The 18,762-nt window shown below is 38.7% G+C and overlaps 1 protein-coding gene across 1 annotated transcript; it reads right to left on the bottom strand.

Moving 5' to 3' along the window:
* Window positions 1–756: 756 nt before the first annotated feature.
* On the bottom strand, window positions 757–7,783 carry LOC113351690 (uncharacterized ATP-dependent helicase C29A10.10c-like). Its single transcript, XM_026595632.1, has 6 exons — window positions 7,565–7,783; window positions 6,087–7,280; window positions 5,721–5,940; window positions 5,216–5,471; window positions 4,886–5,090; window positions 757–1,092 (listed from the first exon to the last, which is right to left on the bottom strand). Exons 1-6 carry the CDS (start codon window positions 7,781–7,783, stop codon window positions 757–759), a joined length of 2,430 nt encoding a protein of 809 aa, XP_026451417.1.
* Between the last annotated feature and the right edge of the window lie 10,979 nt (window positions 7,784–18,762).

Here is an 18,762-nt window from a genome sequence, read left to right as displayed (position 1 = left end):
AGAAGAAGATGTGTCGTATAAATAGAAAACCCTAAGTTTTGAAAGTCAAAACACAAGACGATGGATACTTATCTTCTACGAATGGTCAAATCAGTTGCGATTTCTATTGAGACTCTAGATCTCAAACTAGATTATGTTGGTGATGTGGAAGAAGAGCGACAATACTTGGGACTGAGAACTGACGGTTCAACCAAGCGCAATCAATATTTTGACGGGAATTAATGATCTGTGCAATTTTTTTTTCTGATAATATAATACACAGGAGTACAAGAATATATTTCGTATAAATAGAAAACCCTAAGTTTTGAAAGTCAAAACACAAGACGGATGATACTTATCTTCTACGAATGGTCAAATCAGTTGCGATTTCTATTGAGACTCTAGATCTCAAACTAGATTACGTTGGTGATATGGAAGAAGAGCGACAATACTTGGGACTGAAAACTGACGGTTCAACCAAGCGCAGTCAATATTTTGACGGGAATTAATGATCTGTGCAAATCATGATTCCTTAGTTTGCTCGTGCAGTCATACTTCCGAAGACTGTGGTTAGTTTTCACATGTATGGGCATGGGTCCATCCCATTCAATTGAAAGTGTGAGAAATATTGGGAAAGAAGAGGTAATAAGGGATTATTATTCGAAAAGTAATTTCTAATCCAACATCTCTACAGTCAAATTACTCGAATAATCAGAATAATACTTCAAAAAAAAAAAAGATCTCAGAAAGATTTGCAAGACATAATTGCAAGCAAGCTTAATCATCGGATTCAGATGTGTCAGACTCATCGCCGTCTCTGCAATCGTCATCTTCTGTAGAGTCCTCATCGGACTCCTCTTCAGAGCTATTTTCGGAATCAAGAACTTCTTCATCATCTTCAAGGTCGTTGTACATCGCATACAAGTAGTCATCTTCTTCACATTCAGCTTTGAAATCATCTTTAGCCAACCGCTCAATCCTTATGCTAGGCGGGTGTGGCTTAACTTTGCGTCCGATAGGCTCCCAAGCAGATTCGATTTCCTTGACATCTGAATCCAAGGCTACACCGTCGGAACGAGATCGAGTTTCATCCTCAGCTGCTAGCCCCTTTTGCTGAAGTCGACACCTCTTTTGCTATTAAGTGGCTAACTTCTCATCCTCGACTTCTCTCTCCAGAAGTCCATCACGAACAACTTTCAGATGATCGAGAGGCATGCCATTTATTATCTCCTTAGCATCCTTCAGTGATCGATTCATTTTGGCATGTGCTTCTGCTGCATAAATATTCATCTCTGGCCTAGGGATCTTGGAATCCTCCTTAGAAGACCTAGAAATGGTCACTACTGCAGGGAGTCACCATTATCTGGATCCAGAAACATAAAGTCACGGATGTGCCAATATCAAATTTGCAACAAAATGGTAATTCTCAACTCTTACCTATTTACGGTTTCACTATACTAGTGATAATAATGTAAAACTTCAAAAATCTTGCTCACTCCTTCAAACCTGCAAGGACGAGAAATATCCATTATCTAAAGTCAACACTTGGATTTTAACGAAACTTTGAATAGTTCTCATAATTTTCATCGTGTGAGCAATTCACATAACCTCTTCATGTGAACATTCACTGATTTTGTACCGATTGTACATACACTATAAATCACGAATTCATGGGAATATTGTTTTCTTTCAACAATTACTCAAAAATCAAAACTTGACTTCTTTAACAAAATTATTTTTTAAACTCACGCACAAAAAAAAAAAACAAAGAATTACGTGAGTTATTTAAATTTTTTTTTTTTTTTTTGCTCAAACGAGCATTCACATATGAAACGAGGGTCTTTTCTATTTTTATAAAGGTCCACATATTCCAAATAAAATTTGAAAGTTCACAAACAAAATTTTAGCATAAAGTGCAGGTCTATTTCAAAAATATCTCAGGATTATTGTTTATTACTTTAACTATTAACTACGAACGAATGTACGTTTCCTAAATGTATTTGTGTGAAAGTTCATGCTTTGAAAGTAAAATTTTGATTTTTATAAAACCTCATAATTTTTTTTTATCTACTATAACTAAATCATGTCTATTCAAGGATTCATGTATCTCTTTCATATTAGGGATTATTGCTCGTTTCTTAAACTAACGAACGAACGGGCATATGTTTTCTAATACAAATTTACATGAAACTTACGCATGCATGTACACATAGAATTTTAATTTTGAACAACTCATGAACAACTGAGCTTTTTTTTTTTTTAAAAAGAGTTTCGAACTTATCTGGTCGGCGCCGGCCGAAATTTGGCCGAACGATGACCGGCGGCGGTTATTTCCGGCGAAAATTTTCCTCTTCCTGCTGCTCACGTGAAAGTGGTGAAGAAAGGGAGGTGGTCGGTCAATCTTTGTTAAAAAAAACATGGGTTTCCTTTTTTGGGCTCGGGCCCGTGAACGCTAAATCGACCAAAGCTGGATGTCCAACCGCCCAAATCAGCAGTGCTTCATCTCTCCGCGCTCACGGGATGACGCTCTATCATACTATCAGGGTCCTTACCTGAGCATTTGCTCATACATGACACCATTGGAGAAAATCGAGGATTCTGAAAATACCTTTGTACGACCGAGTTCTACTGCTTATCTCATCGACTAGAAAATCACCATCTAATGCTTACTGCGGAACATGACTGTCTCTCACTAAGCATGGGACTTAATGTTGATGGTGGATTTTCGACAAAGGTCAAAATCGTAAAATCATGATACTGCATGTTTCTGACCCGGCTTCAGGAACACATGTGACGATTCATATTTTACGATCCGTGAATCGTTTCACGATCTCTGATCGAGTTCCTCTCAGAGCCATGATGAATATGTTTCTCGAAAGACCTCCCACTAGCTGAGCGTTCGATGCTACGCATTTCATCATGCCCTCTATGTAGAATAACATGATTGGGCGGTCCTCCTACATAATTGTTTGTTGAGAGGGCTTGACGCCTTCAGGACGTCGGCGATACTCGATGTCCCCTGACTACATAGAGAGACCCACCTCTACATAGAATAACGATTGGGCGGTCCTCCTACATAATTGTTTGTTGAGAAGGCTTAACGCCTTCAGGATGTCGGCGACACTCGTTGTTCCCTGACTATGTAAAGAGACTGTATATAGATTCAGGCGGCTCTCCTATATAATTGTTTGTTGAGGGGGATAAACGCCTTCAGGACACCAACACTGCATGTTGTTCCCTGACTATACACCTTTCAGAACGAGTATGATGCTTCAGTTATCTCATATCTCGATTCTACAATAGATTAATTCTACCGTGACATTCACCACTGAATTCCTAGAAAATAATCTATTATATCTCATTACTCCGTTCCACGGCTGATCCCCGGCTGATTCCATGGATTAGTAATATATAACCAATTTATCTCATTACTTCGTTCCCTGAATTTCCCGGCTGGATTCATGGATTAGTTTTAGATGCACAATTTCATGATTATTACTTCGTTTCATGAATAATTCTCCACTGAATTTCATGAATTAGTAATAATTACTCAACAATCGGGCATATGAACTATCACCGAGTAAGCCCCAAGAAAATGGTCCAAGTGCACTCCACAATGATGCACGAATGAGCACCCAAATGCACGAACGAGCATTCGAAAATATGAACAAACAAGGAATCCTACACAAAACATGAGAGATAAAATAATAATAAAAAATAAAAAAGGCGCCTAGGGACCGGGCCCACCGGCCGGCCGGACATGCCGCCGTGTCCGGTCCCCCATGCCTCTTCCTTTATTTTTCTTATTTTATTATTTCATGAACTCATGAAAACTCCTTCATTCTAGCAACTTTCCTTGTTTGAACAAAACTCACGGTTTCTCTATATTTTCACGGTTTCATGAAAAATAATAAAAAATAGAGAAAGGTGTTGCGGGACCGTGCTACCTAGCTGGCCATGTCCTAGCCGTGGCTGGTCCCACACCTTGCAATCCCTTGTTTTCATAATTATTATTTCCCTCATCTCATGAAACTCCTCCGTTTGAGCAAGAATCATGGTTTCTTCATATTTTCTCAAATATTGCTCAAACCATGGAAAAGCCAAAAAATCAAATGGTCACATGACCGACTAGGCTACTCAGGAAAAATATATTAAAATATTATTATTTTAATATTCTCAAAATATTGATCAAACGAACAAAGTTCTACTTGCTCATTCGAGCAAAATCAAGAATTTCAGTCAAAGATCAAACTCTTCTGAAAATCCAAGATATTGCTCAAACGCGCATCAGAAAATACCGAAACTCTCAGGACTGAGACACGAACATTATGGTGACACATGCATGCTTCCTTGACCGACCAAGGCCGGCCTTAAAGCTTACAAGGAGCCGGTCCCACACACTTTTCTAATTTTGACCTAATTTGCTCAATTGCTCATATTGAGTCCAAACCAACTTGGAATTTGCTCAATCGACCATCTGTTGATCCCATACCACCCAGGGCCGGTTCTATATCCCCTCTTGGTCGGTCCTTCACTTCTCCACAATTAGGTTTTATCACCTAACGCTCGCACGAGCATTATTCTAATAAATGATCAACACCGGCATTTGATCATTCTTTCACCAACCGGTCAACTAAGGACCCTGGTACACGTTCGCTCGAGTACTTGGGCACCACATGGACGTCCATCATCCCATGTGGTCGGTCCCTCCCTCACTCATGACCTATTTTCAGCAAATCATCAATTGACGAACAATTGATCAAAAATTAGGGTTTCGAACAAACGCTCCACAAATCATCATTCTGAGCAAGTTCAAACACTAATAAATTTATGTTGATCCAGCAATCAACATCTGGATTAATCATATAATATTTGGTAGCCTACCAATATTTTATTGGGTCACGTTACCAATAAATAATTCGTCGAATGCTCTGTTGCTCGAATCCAACTGATCAAGTTCTTTCTTGGCTTTCAATGCTGCTTTAGCTAGATCTTTGTCTTCACCAGCATTAAATAAACAATGCCGATGTTTGGCATCAGAAACTACTGCGCTCCAGCAAGATCCACTCCTAAGCAGAGTTTTTCCATCACCCAAAATCCAAAGACACCGCCTGCAGTGAAAACATACAGCAAGTGCGGAAAGTCACAATGATACATACAGCAAGTGAACAAAGTTACAACTTCACATACCCTTGCAATTACTAATTACTAAAACAGGCGAAGTTCACTAGTTTACCGTGCCCTAGTCAAAGCAACGTTAGTTCGCTGAAGATTGGATAAAAATCCAACAGATCCTTCACTGTTAGATCTGACAGTAGAGATTATTATGATATCCTCTTCGCCACCCTGGAAGCCGTCAATAGACTTCACCCTCACAGCAAAATATTCGAGCTTCTCATATTTGTGTCCAAGTTTCTCTTGAATTGCAGCTACTTGAGCAGCATATGGGGATATTATTCCAATCGTTAGCTTCTCTCTTGCGGCATTCCATGCTGTAAAAGTAAAAACTTTATATAACTTCTTGAAAGAAAAGCAAGCATGATAAACAGATATTCAGGCAGGACAAACAAAATTGACATCCCATGCTGCCACATATAAATTACAGGGAAATGTAATGCAATTAAAAACTCACACTTAACCACAGCTCTAAAAAGCTTCTGTACAATCTTCAAAATAATTGCTACTTCCACCATATTTTTTCTGCTATGAGCAACATTGTCTTGTTCATCTCTTCCTTATGAACGAGCATGGACCAAACATAGTTCCTTGAAGATAGTGTCTTTCATAATTTTTACAGAGAACATTGGGAGCATCTAAAATCTGGTTCCAACAAAAGTTGGCATTTGGGAAAGCACTTATTTTAGGATGCATTCTGTACTGAATGTTGAGAAGGTGCTTTGAATGTCCCAGTGAACTCAACCTTTCAAATACACTTCTTCCAAATCCAGCACCATCAGAAACCTAAACAAGAAAGCTTTAAAAGAGTTCATAAATCATAAATAAGCAACTCCTGCAAGGAGCAATATTTAAGGTAAATTACACAAAAATTAATGTATCTTACGTTTCTTCAAATAATGACTAAAGCCAGGCAATGTACAAATATTTACCTTGCTAGCAACCATTGCTGGTAGCTGACGCTCGTCACCAATTAAAATAGCATGTCGTATACCTTTAAGATGCATGGGTATCACTGATTCACACTCTCTTAACTGAGCAGCTTCATTAATAACCAACAAGTTCAGCGGATCCATTTCTACTCTATGCAAAGTGTATGAGCTAGACGCTGTACAGAAGATGAGGGAGGCAGATTGAAAGCAAAACTGCCATACCAAACTTCTGTTCATACTTTCTGGAAGGACATGAGAAAGCGAATGACAAAGAGACCTTAGAGTATCTATGCATTCATTTCTGATCTTGTACAGCTGAGCAGAATTACGAGATGTACATGCTTCACTCTCAAGCTTATGGCAAGAATCAACAACTTCCCCATGAGTAAAGAGCGTCTCTATTTCTTTGTCATTAGCATCATTTTGAGACAGAAGACTTCCAAAAGAATCGAGCAAATTAAGAAGGCATACCATGCCTTCAAAATTATGCTGCAACAGAAATTTTTTTGGAAGATGGGTGCATAAATCACTTTTACATCTTTTCAGAGGAGATACTACCGCTCTGTATCTATCTCTTATCAACCCAAGAAATGAATTAGGAACCATAGAGGTGGAATCATTGCGGACACTAGTTTTAGCCTTGCCGACTGATTCATTCTCCAATAAATGATATTGAGCAACAAAATCTTCAAGGAAGTTTATCATGGTTATAAAGCATTTCTTCCAACTGTTTTGTGGCGCAAAACATTCTACCAGCCTGTCCACACGATGATCCAAATAAATCTCCTCAAGATCATCAAAAACTTCCAAACGATTCCTACTCCCAAATAAGAGCAAATCTCCCATTGAACATAACAACTCATCCTTTCCTGGATCCATGTGGTAAGGATCTTTAACAAGCTTTAGGACACGCAAGGCCACTTCCTTAACTGCAACATTTGTTGGGGCACATGCAAGTGTTCTACAGCTCTTACTTAAGAGGGTATACAACAAGATACTGAGAGTTTTAGTTTTCCCAGTCCCGGGTGGACCCCAAATAAGTTTAATAGAAGACTTGTGGTTGCACAGCGCTACCGAAATAGAATTAAGTACTGCAGTTGCTTGGGACTCATCAAGAACTAATGACAATCTGCGGCCAAGTTGTTCATCCCAAGTGCTATAATCTTGTAAAGAACAAAAATTACAGACTTCGACCTGCAATACAATACAAAAATATATAATTATGTTCGGCACCAAGTTATCACAAACATCGCACTCGTCCAAATTGCACTCTCTTTCTTTCAATGGAAGCAAAAGTTATGACTGTAAAATAGACAGGAAAGCAAAGCTTTAAGCAAAGAAACAACATAACCCCTAAAATACCCATCAATTTAATACTTTCAATTCAGCACAATATGTCAATAACAGTCCTTGCGAAATATCGCTCAAGTCATTTTTTAAAAACAAGTGATATCTAATAAGAAATTAATATTTCTTACCATGGAATTGGAGCACAAAACCTCCTTAATGATCTGTAAGTTCCCAGACATGTGTAATGCTCTCCATATTCGAATTTTTGTTGTCATATTAACCAGAAACACAGCAAAAACAGAGTTTCGCATACCATCTTTAGCCTCGACCAACTTTGAAGTCCGGAACTCCAAATAACTAGATACTTTATCATCTTCTGTAGCATTGGACTCCTTCATATCTTTCATAACTAAAGCAAAAGTACATGTCTTTACACAGTGCTCCATATCCGAGGCAATTTCAGGTGCCACATCAGACAAAACAAAAAGGTCACCACATTTGGGAGAGTATGGCTCTTTGCCACTATCACAATTTAGGTTCCTCCAAGAATCAAATTTAAGCTCATACAGAAATGAACCATGTGGCGAACACTCCTTCAGTGAAATCACTTCAGCATATGGTGCATCAAGTAACACCTCCATACTCGAAAACAGCTCAGCACGAGTTTCCTCTATTAACGGTAAAGTGTAAGATCCCCCAGGTAATCCTCCACTGACTGGAAACATTCAGGGATCTTTTCCACCTACACAGTATATAAAGTAGCTAAATCAGATTCCAGAACGAAGAGATCCAAAAAGTTCAGCTTAGCACCAAAGCAGTAGAGGTTTGATTCATTTAATAAACGAAGACCTTCAACTAGGCAATAATTGGATCTCAAACCATATTCACTAGTAAAAAATTATGGTAACTAGCTTCAGCTGCAAGTTAATTGATGATACTTGACAAGGAAATGAAGCTTTGACATCCACAACTAGGGAAGTTTCAAAGGAATACAAGAACACCGGTTGATACAGGATGTGAAACTATTTTAGCAGACATTGCACTGACAGTTTACTTGAATAAGCTTAATCTATGTATTCTAAACATCTTTAAATTACTTTTGGAACGGGATCATTGTACCCATATGGAGATGACTGGAGTGATAGCTCCTTAAGCCAAACCTCAAGTTCAAACAGCTAGTCTTAGGTGTCTTTTCCGGCAGTTTATCCCAAGTAAATTTTAGACGGTTCTAAAACTCAAAAATGGGTATGATGAGCTGCATGCTAATCACCCCCTCTGGAGATCACCCACTGGATGCTCTCTATGCTGGCCAAGATCATAGGATCATAACGTGATCGTGTGGAATAGGAATAGGAATAGGATTCAAAGCCATAATATAGCCATGGTCCATGGATACACATTTTTATGAAGACTAACAGGGAGAGAGATAAAGACAGACCTGAAGTTTATATAACCCTTCGTTGGATATATCCTCGATAGTCCAAGAGAACACCAAATCAATCAAATCTTTATCAGGAGGTTTATATTTGTAATCACCAGAATGTGCCATTTCAATCACTTCACCTCCGTCTTCTACTTCACCTCCAATCTCATTTCTGCATGAACATTTCAAAACAAAATAACTAAAAATGTGAAATAAAGATACAATATTGTAACTTCCATAGAACGAACAAATGCATATAGTAAATGATCAAATTTCCCAGTTCTCAATTACTGTTGCTCATACATATGTGAAGCATGTCACTCGAGTACACATTTTAGACCTTGAGAAACATGGTTTGGCCACATATGCAATACTCTAACCTTTCACACTGACATGTTCCAGTTCTATTGTGTTTGAACATTTAACAAACAATTTATTGGCATGGAATTATCGAAATCACATTTGTGAATACTATGACAAACGCATAACTAATTTAGTGACATTTCGACAATATGCTTCCTTTTTTTTTTTTGTATCAGGTATCTGATAAGCTCACTCAAACAGAGTAAATCAAACTGGTTATGTAGTGCATTTACACGATTCGATTTCATGTTCCAGGCAATCAACACGCCTTAATTTCTCTTATAAAACACCCAATATGTATTGCACAATACAAAACACACTAAAAATCAAAGCAAAACCCTCTAGATGGTTGAAGTGAGTGTTCGAAGACAGATCAAAGTATAAAGAAATTAGGTGTAACAATCAGTGAACACTCTCAAACACACAAGAGAGTAAAACAAATAAGTAATTTCTTCCCACTAAATAACTCCAATAAAAACAACAAAAATCCAAAAAGAGTAATTAAAAAATAAGATTTTAGTAACATGTTGTGAAGAATAAAAACAATTAGTTTTTCAAATCTTTATTTTCAGTCCTAAATGGCAAAATTGAATATTAACCACTTTTCATGTCTGATCGATGTTTTTTTACTGGTACTGGTAAATAACCATAAAAAAAATAGAAAAAAAAAAGTTTTTTGAAGCAAATGAAAGTACAACTTTATAAAGGGTTTTACAAAAATGAGACGGAATTTTTTTTTTCAATTTCTGATTAAATGGAAGTACAATTTTCTTAGATCATGTTGAAATTGTTGCGCTAAAACCCCGTGGAAGCGATTTGCACAGCTACACAATGGTACTCCAAATATTGCAAAGAACACAAAGTAAAAAAGAAAAGAGACGAGAATTTAACGAGGTTGAATCCTCGGGAAAAATAAGAGATTTATATATTATCGTTTGGGAGAAAACATATAAATTCTAAGAGAGAAAGAAGAATTTTTGGTTGGTGTTTTTTTTCTAGGTTCTCTACTAGGCTATTTATATAGGTACATTACTTAGCCTATAAAATTAGGGTTTCATAACTTGTTTACAAAGTTCCTAGAATTTAGGATCAAGTAAACCAATTAAGAGTTATCACAAACTCTTAATCCTAATCCTTTTGGTGACCGACTAAATTTGGGTCTATCCCAAATTAACTCCACCTACCAAGTTTTGTTTGAGTTATCTAAAACTCAAACCCATCGACTTATATCCAACAATTCTCCACCTCGGATCATGCATTCATGCATGAGACGATCAATACACGAAATCTCCTTCGTCTTCCAACGTCGATTGCGTCATAGGCTGCCTACGTATCCTCTGCAAGGAATCAAACCGACCGTAGTTCACTCAATGGCCTTGCTAGAAGGCCTCCACCAGGTTCCTAAGAACCTCTACCCCAAAGGGTATCACCAAACCGGAAGAATGTGGATCAATTTCGAGCAATGACGAAACTTGACCTCAAATACTACTTTCGTTAACATATCAGCTGGATTGTCTTTGGTATCGATCTTCACAAGTAGAATGTTTCTTCTTCCAGAATTTCTCTAACAAAGTGAAATCGAACATCTATATGTTTGGTTCTGGCATGATGCACTTGATTCTTAGCCAAGTAAATTGCACTAAGACTATCACAATGCACAGGAAGTTGTTCCTGCACAACACCCAAGTCATCTAGCAAACCCTGTAACCATATAGCCTCCTTAAATGCTTCAGTCACTGTCATATACTCCGCTTCAGTAGTTGAGAGAGCCACAATAGACTGCAAAATCGATCTCCAACTAACCGGTGCTCCAGCCAAGGTAAATACATACCCTGTAGTTGAACGCCTCTTGTGCAAATCACCAGCATAGTCAGAATCCACATAACCAACACACAGCTGATTGTTCCCATCTTCCTTCACAAACTCCAAGCCAACATCAACAGTAGCATAAAGATACCTCAAAATCCATTTCACAGCTTGCCAATGTCCTTTACCAGGATTATGCATATAACGGCTGATCATACTTACTCCATGTGAAATATCCGGCCTTGTACATACCATCGCATACATCAATCTACCAACATCACTAGCATATGGGACTTGGGCCATATACTCACGCTCTTCTTCAGTAGTGGGAGACATATCAGAACCCAACTTAAAATGAGGACCAAGGGTAGTACTTACAAATTTAGTTCCTTCGGAGATACCAAATTTCTGTAACACTTTCTTCAAGTATGCCTTTTGAGATAAACAAACTTTACCCTTCTTTCTGTCACGTTGAATCTCCATGACAAGAATCTTCTTAGCTTCTCCCAGATCTTTCATCTCGAACTCAGTTGACAATTTTTGCTTCAAATTATCAATCTCTTTCTTGTTATTCGATGCTATCAGCATATCATCGACATACAAGAGCAAATATATGAAAGACCCATCACGTAGCTTCTTGAAGTATACACAATGGTCATAGTGACTTCTTGTGTATGTCTGGCCAATCATAAACTGATCAAATCGCTTATACCACTGTCTTGGAGACTGTTTCAGCCCATACAACGATTTCTTCAGCTTGCATACACAATATTCTCTTCCAGCAACTTTGAACCCACTCGGCTGAGTCATATATATCTCCTCTTCTAGATCACCATGTAAGAACGCCGTCTTCACATCTAGCTGAACTAGGTCTAAATCATACTGTGCTACCAAGGCCAACAAAATTCGGATTGATGAGTGTTTCACAACTTGAGAGAACACCTCATTGTAGTCAATCCCTTCCTTTTGGGCATAACCTTTTGCAACTAACCTTTCCTTGTAGCGTACTTGATTTATCTGAGATCCTTCTTTCTTAGCATATACCCATTTGCACCCAATGGCCTTCTTACCGTTCGGAAGCTTCGTAAGAATCCATGTGCCATTCTTGTAAAGAGACTCCATCTCATCCTGCATAGCAGCTTCCCATTCTTGATGCTCTACACTGTGTATAGCTTCAAAATAGGTATTAGGAATACCTTCTTCAACAACTGGTAATGCATAAGCTATAAAATCATTCATCCAACCAGGTTTCCTGATTGATCTTCTCGGTTTGCTGGTTGTTATGGTCTCAGTGACTGTAGCTTCTGTATCTTCCACTGCTTCATGTTCCTCTTCATAAACATCGTCACTATCATTTGGAACTTCAGTAGTTACCTCCCTTGTAGACGTCACACCTTCCGAAGTAGTCGTAACAGATACATACTTAGCTGGAATTAGTGGAGTTGCATCAATCTCCACCTGCTGCAAAGGCTCACTAGTATTGGTGCGTCTATGGTAACCCCAAGACTTTACCATAGACGCTTCATCAAATGTAACATCTCTACTCATGACTATCTTCTTCTCTACTAGATTCCAAATTTTGAACCCTTTCACGCCTTTCTTCACACCCATAAAGATGCCTTTAACAGCACGGCTATCAAGCTTGTTTTCACTAACATGATACCAAGCAGGGCAACCAAAGATATGAATTGAGTCATAGTCATAAGCTGGTTTACCATACCACTTCTCCATCGGAGTTTTACCTTCTAATGCAGCTGATGGCAACCTATTAATGAGGAAGCATGCATATGTAACTGCCTCAGCCCAAAACGCTTTACCTAATCCAGCATTAGATAACATACATCGTACCTTCTCCAGCAAAGTACGATTCATGCGTTTAGCTACCCCATTTTGTTGCGGTGTATTCTTAACTGTGAAATGCCTCTGTATTCCCTCATCCTGACATACTTGCAAGAATGGATCACTTTTGTACTCTCCACCATTGTCCCAACGTAGTACCTTGATCTTTCTACCAGTTTGAGTCTCAGTTTCCTTTTTCCACCTCACAAAGACTTCTAGGACTCCATCCTTATGCCTCATGGTGTACACCCATACTCGCCTAGAATAGTCATCAATGAAAGACACGAACCAATGTTTCCCTCCCAATGATGCATTCTTGGAGGGACCCCAAACATCTGAGTGAATATAATCAAGAACTCCACTAGTGTTGTGGATTGCTGTGCCAAAGATTGTTCTTGTTTTCTTGCCTTTCACACAATGTTCACAAAACTCTAATTTGCAGGCAATAGCACCTTTCAATAAATCTTGACGAATTAAAGAGTGTAACGACTTATCACCTGGATGTGCAAGTCGCATATGCCATAACTTCGTGGTCTCCATCGCTGCAGTATCGATGTGTCCAGAAATTGACACATCTCCTGTTACTGTACTCCCAGTTAAGTAGTACAAGTTATGATGCCTTGTGCCCTTCATGATTACCAACGATCCAGAGATTATCTTTAGAATGACGTTTTCAGCGACTAACTTGTAGCCCTTAGCTTCCAAAGTTCCGAGCGAAATCATATTCTTCTTTACAGCAGGTACGAACCTTACTTCCTTCAGTTCCCGAACCATACTATCATGCATCTTGATTCGAACACTACCAATCCCGATCACCCTGCAGGTATGATTATTCCCCATACATACTTCTCCATCAAACTTCTCGAAGCTTGAGAACCAGTCCCGATGAGGACATATGTGATAAGTAGCACCAGAATCTAGTACCCATGTACCGTCAGTTACGATACAAGATGATGGTGTCACAGTCAGTGAGAAATCCGAAGCTACATCTGAATCATCACTTGCCTTAGCAATGTTCACCTCGGTCTTGTTGTTATCTCCTTCTCTATCTTTACGCTTGGTACAATCCTTAGCCCAATGGCCAAAGTCATGACACCATGCACATTCATCCTTCTGCAGACGTGCTCTTGACTTTGAACGCCCTTTCACTTTGCCACAATCGCCATTCTTCTTTCTCCTATCTGTTGAACGACCTCTTGCAAGAAGCAAGTCACTTTTAGCTTCACTTGACAGGTCTTCATGGTCCATCTTCATGAACTCCTCACTACGCAATGCTGTAGTGACCTCAGCATATGTCATCTTATCCTTGCCATGCATTAAAGCCTTAATCACAGGTTTATACCTTTCAGGAAGAAAGTTTATCAGACACAAAGCTTGTTCCTCGTCGTTGATCTTCTCATCATAGTTAACTAACTCAGCAAGAAGTTTATTATATGAATCCAGGTGCTCTGTTAGAGTTGCACCTTTCTTCATGTTATAACGATACAAATTTCTCTTAAGATGTATCCTATTAGCCACGTTCTTCACAAGGTACTCCTTCTCTAGCTTTTCCCAGAGATCCTTAGCTGAAGTCTCGTGCTGATAATTAACTCTTACTGACGTTGCTAAACACCCACGAATCGAACCCAGACATAATTTATTCATCTTGTTCCATTGCTTGTCAGACATCTCCGCTGGCCGACCTTCTAGAGCTTCTTCTAGGTAAAGATGAACAAGAGCATCCATTACGCCTGTTCTCCATAAACCAAAGTTATTGGTTCCGGTGAACTTTTCAACCTTCAGTTGTGATCTATGAGAATGCAGTATTTCTTCTTTTGTTTCTTTATCTTTACTTGTGGACTCAGAATGTTCTCCTAAAGGATCTTTCGGATCAACTGGATCTTTCCCGTCAACCATTGTTCACAAACAACCAAATATAGATAAAAAACTAAACTTTGAGATCAGAATTACCTCAAACAACTTCAGAAAAAATACTCCCGCTGCAATATTATGAATACCGAAAATTCCAAGAACCTAACCCGAGCTCTTGATGCCAATTGTTGCGCTAAAACCCTGCGGAAGCGATTTGCACAGCTACACAATGGTACTCCAAATATTGCAAAGAACACAAAGTAGAAAAGAAAAGAGACGAGAATTTAACGAGGTTGAATCCTCGGGAAAAATAAGAGATTTATATATTATCGTTTGGGAGAAAACATATAAACCCTAAGAGAGAAAGAATAATTTTTGGTTGGTGTTTTTTTTCTAGGTTCTCTACTAGGCTATTTATATAGGTACATTACTTAGCCTATAAGATTAGGGTTTCATAACTTGTTTACAAAGTTCCTAGAATTTAGGATCAAGTAAACCAATTAAGAGTTATCATAAACTCTTAATCCTAATTCTTTTGGTGACCGACTAAATTTGGGTTTATCCCAAATTAACTCCACCTACCAAGTTTTGTTTGAGTTATCTAAAACTCAAACCCACCGACCTTTATCCAACAGAAATGATTCTTGAGGTTTATCCGGTGAAAAAAAAAAGAAAAGAAGAGGGTTTTACTAAGTAACTACACAACAAATCATCCTTTATTGACCATGATTCTTATTTTTCTTAAAGAACAACATCATTATAAAACTAAAACCTTACAAGAAGAAGAAGAGAGTGGAAGACCTGCTAATGATCACCATGACGTTGTTGAACTCGCCTCTACTGTGAAGTTTGTTAAGAGAATATGTTTTGAATTTTGTCTGATAAACCTTCTCTCTCTGAGTTTAAGTTATCATGATGATCATTTAGTGTTAGAAGGGACTATACAGTCTAGACTCGTAGACTTTTTTGTGTACAACTTCCGAACCATACTTAACGCCACGAAGTAACGGGATTACATCGAGAATAGCGGGAAATATTATTAAGTAAAGAAGGTGGTGACTGGTGAACAGACGTAAAGGTTAATAGTAAAACAAAAATCAAGGGTCCCGATATTTCAGGGTCGTTAGGATAAACGAGAACAATACCGGATGACCGGCACGCCGGCTGCGATGAGACTTTCCGGATAACAAAAATCATAACAACCCAGAAAACTAAACTCCACGAAAACCGATTATATATTTGGTTGGTGGGTTCCCCGCGACCCGAATCAGAATCTGAGTACATATGGTTTTAACGCTAAATTCATCTTATTTTTCGTTTTTTCCTTAAATTTAATCAACTAATTTTTATTTTATTGAGAGAAAAAAAAAGGTCATCGAAAATTATATATCATCAAAGAGATGATAAGGACAATTTATGGTAATCAACAAATCCATTTTTTTGTTCAGCCACGTGGATGAACGAACTGTGTTTTCCACTATGGTAAAGGGACTGCATGTTAGACAACTAAACGCGCGACCGTAATAGAAACGCTAGCGATCGTAGGTAAACCGCCGACGCTCGTCGCACAAACGCTGGCGTTTGAACCAAGGTCGTCAACGACTACTTTCCAACATCCACCGGAACGGCTAGTTTCTACCGGCTAGTTTTTTCTTCCATAAATATGGCTCGAGTTTGGTCTTACAAATTCACAATAATATGTTTTTCAATATCTTTCAATCTTTTTTTTAATAGCTTTCAATTTTCAACCATGAATTCTGATTTTGATTCTTCTGAGGAGGATATGGAGATGGATGACATGTTGTACGAAGAAGATGAAGAAATGTGTATGGAGTTTTTGCATCAAATGGATGAAGATGCAGATCAAGATAGAAGAAGACGAAATTTTATGTTGCAATTACAAACCGGGATCATACCAAAGCCTTTAGAGCCATATGAAGTTTTAACTAGAAGATTGACGTGGCGGAAATTAGGTTTAGAAAGCATATTTATTTTAATCATGACTGTGCGTATTCCGATGAGAATTTCCAGGGACGATTCCGCATGGGCCGCAACTTGACGCAAAGGATTATTGCCGAGCTTTGTCAGTTATAACCTTTATTTAATTATCAGTATGATGCACGACATATACGAGGCTTTAGTCCCGAACAAAAGATCACTGCGTCCCTCCGTATACTTTGTTACGGGGTACCAGCGGATTCCACGGATGATTACATCCGTATTGGGAAAACAACCGCCTTTAGGTATCTCAAATTGTTTTGTGAAACAATAATTGAGAATTTTGGTCCAACCTTTTTAGAAAACCCTACTCAGGAAGATGTTCAAAGAATAACTGCAGAAAACACCGAGAGGGGTTTTCCAGGAATGTTAGGTAGTCTTGACTACATGCACTGGACGTGGCATGCGTGTCCGGTAGAATGGGCAGGCCAATATAAGGGTCATTATCCAAAACCAACTGTAATTTTGGAAGCTTCAACTACTTATGGTTGTTGGTTTTGGCATGCCTTTTTTGGACTCCCGGGTTCAAATAACGATCTCAACGTTTTATATAAGTCACCATTGTTTGAAGATCTTAAGAATCGGGTCGCGCCGTACTGTAATTTTACCATCAACGATCATCACTACACTCAGGGTTATTATCTAGCTGACGGAATCTATCCAGAATGGTCAACTACGGTTCAAGCTTATAAACAGGTAGGCTTTGGTCCGACGACTTCGAAGGATATGCAGTACTTTAACACACAACAAATGGCATGCAGAAAGGATGTTGAACACACTTTTGGCATATTGAAAAGGAAGTTTGCCATCATAGCTGGCCCGACACGCTTTTTTGATATTTAAGAAATGAACAAAATTATGCTGACTTGTATCATTCTGCATAACATGGTCATTGAAGAAACCAGACGTGACCTAACCTGGACTAGTTTTCCAGATGAAGATTTGACGCTGAATCTTTTGGTAGAGCATGGGCGTCTAAAAAGAGAATATAGACTTGCCACTGACAGACTCCACAATCGGGGAATCTGTGCACAACTAAGACAAGATTTAACAAAGCACCTTTGGGCTTTAAAAGGAGCAGCAGACAGTGCGGAGGGGCGAGGTAGAGGGAGATAAACGTGTACAATTGAGGCAATTATATTTAAAAGTTGTTGTTTGATTAATATGTTTTTTAATTTAAAGTTGTTTGTTAAAATTGAGGCAGTTATACTAAACTAAATTAAATTAAAACGACTACACTGAATTGAACCAAACTTAACTACACTAAATTGAACTAAACGTGTTCATTCATTAGTAAGACTGAATTACTCTTCGTTTTCTTCCGAGGCATCATCTTCTTCTTCTTCCAAATTCACACACTGACCAGTTTGTTGAGGGGTGACTTCAGTTTGTTGGTGGGGGACTTGTTGGGCCTGGACTTGTTGTTGTTCGGTCTCATCCATTTGCTTAGTCCATATAGCATATTGCCGTTCATTCATTTTGCCGATCTCCAAGGAGAGTAACTTGCTTAGCTTACAATCCTTGTAGTGTTGTTCTCGCGCAAGACGACTTTTCTGTTGATTATTTAAAGAAATGGCATGGTCCCTGACTCTATCTTCCTCTATTTGCATCTCTATTGCCTTGTGATCAGCATAGTTGAACTCGCTTGAACCTCCTTCTGCTGCTCGTTGGGTTGCGTCTCTCGCTGCTTTTGCAGCTTTCTGACCACCTCCTCTTCTTCTCTTCAAGTTGGTGTTAACGTCTAGATTAGTGTTGTGTTATTCCTGACTACCTGGAGTTCCATCAAGTGAGGAAGCAGGCCCTCCATTCTGAAAATCCTGCGAGATTGGACCGTATGGTGATCTTCCAGGCACTTGATGGCCTTCCAGCAAGTATGGATTAAACTTGTTAAGCACCCTCAAAATGGTAAAACAAGTTTCATGTTGGAAGCTTGAACCTTTGTGGGATCTTTGCCACTCTTCCCGACATCTTCGTTCCACATCCGGTTTGTCTTCACCACTTTTTCTGTTGTTCCATATTTGAGTGATCGAAGATACATATTCGGTAACGGATGCTAAAATTGTGCAAAAATGATGAGACAACCCATCGGCATCACGACTATGAATG

This window comes from Papaver somniferum, chromosome 2 (genome assembly GCF_003573695.1).
Source record: "Papaver somniferum cultivar HN1 chromosome 2, ASM357369v1, whole genome shotgun sequence".
Taxonomy (NCBI): domain Eukaryota; kingdom Viridiplantae; phylum Streptophyta; class Magnoliopsida; order Ranunculales; family Papaveraceae; genus Papaver; species Papaver somniferum.
The sequence above is the reverse complement of the archived record's forward strand: the minus strand, read 5'-3'. Positions and strand labels throughout refer to the sequence as shown.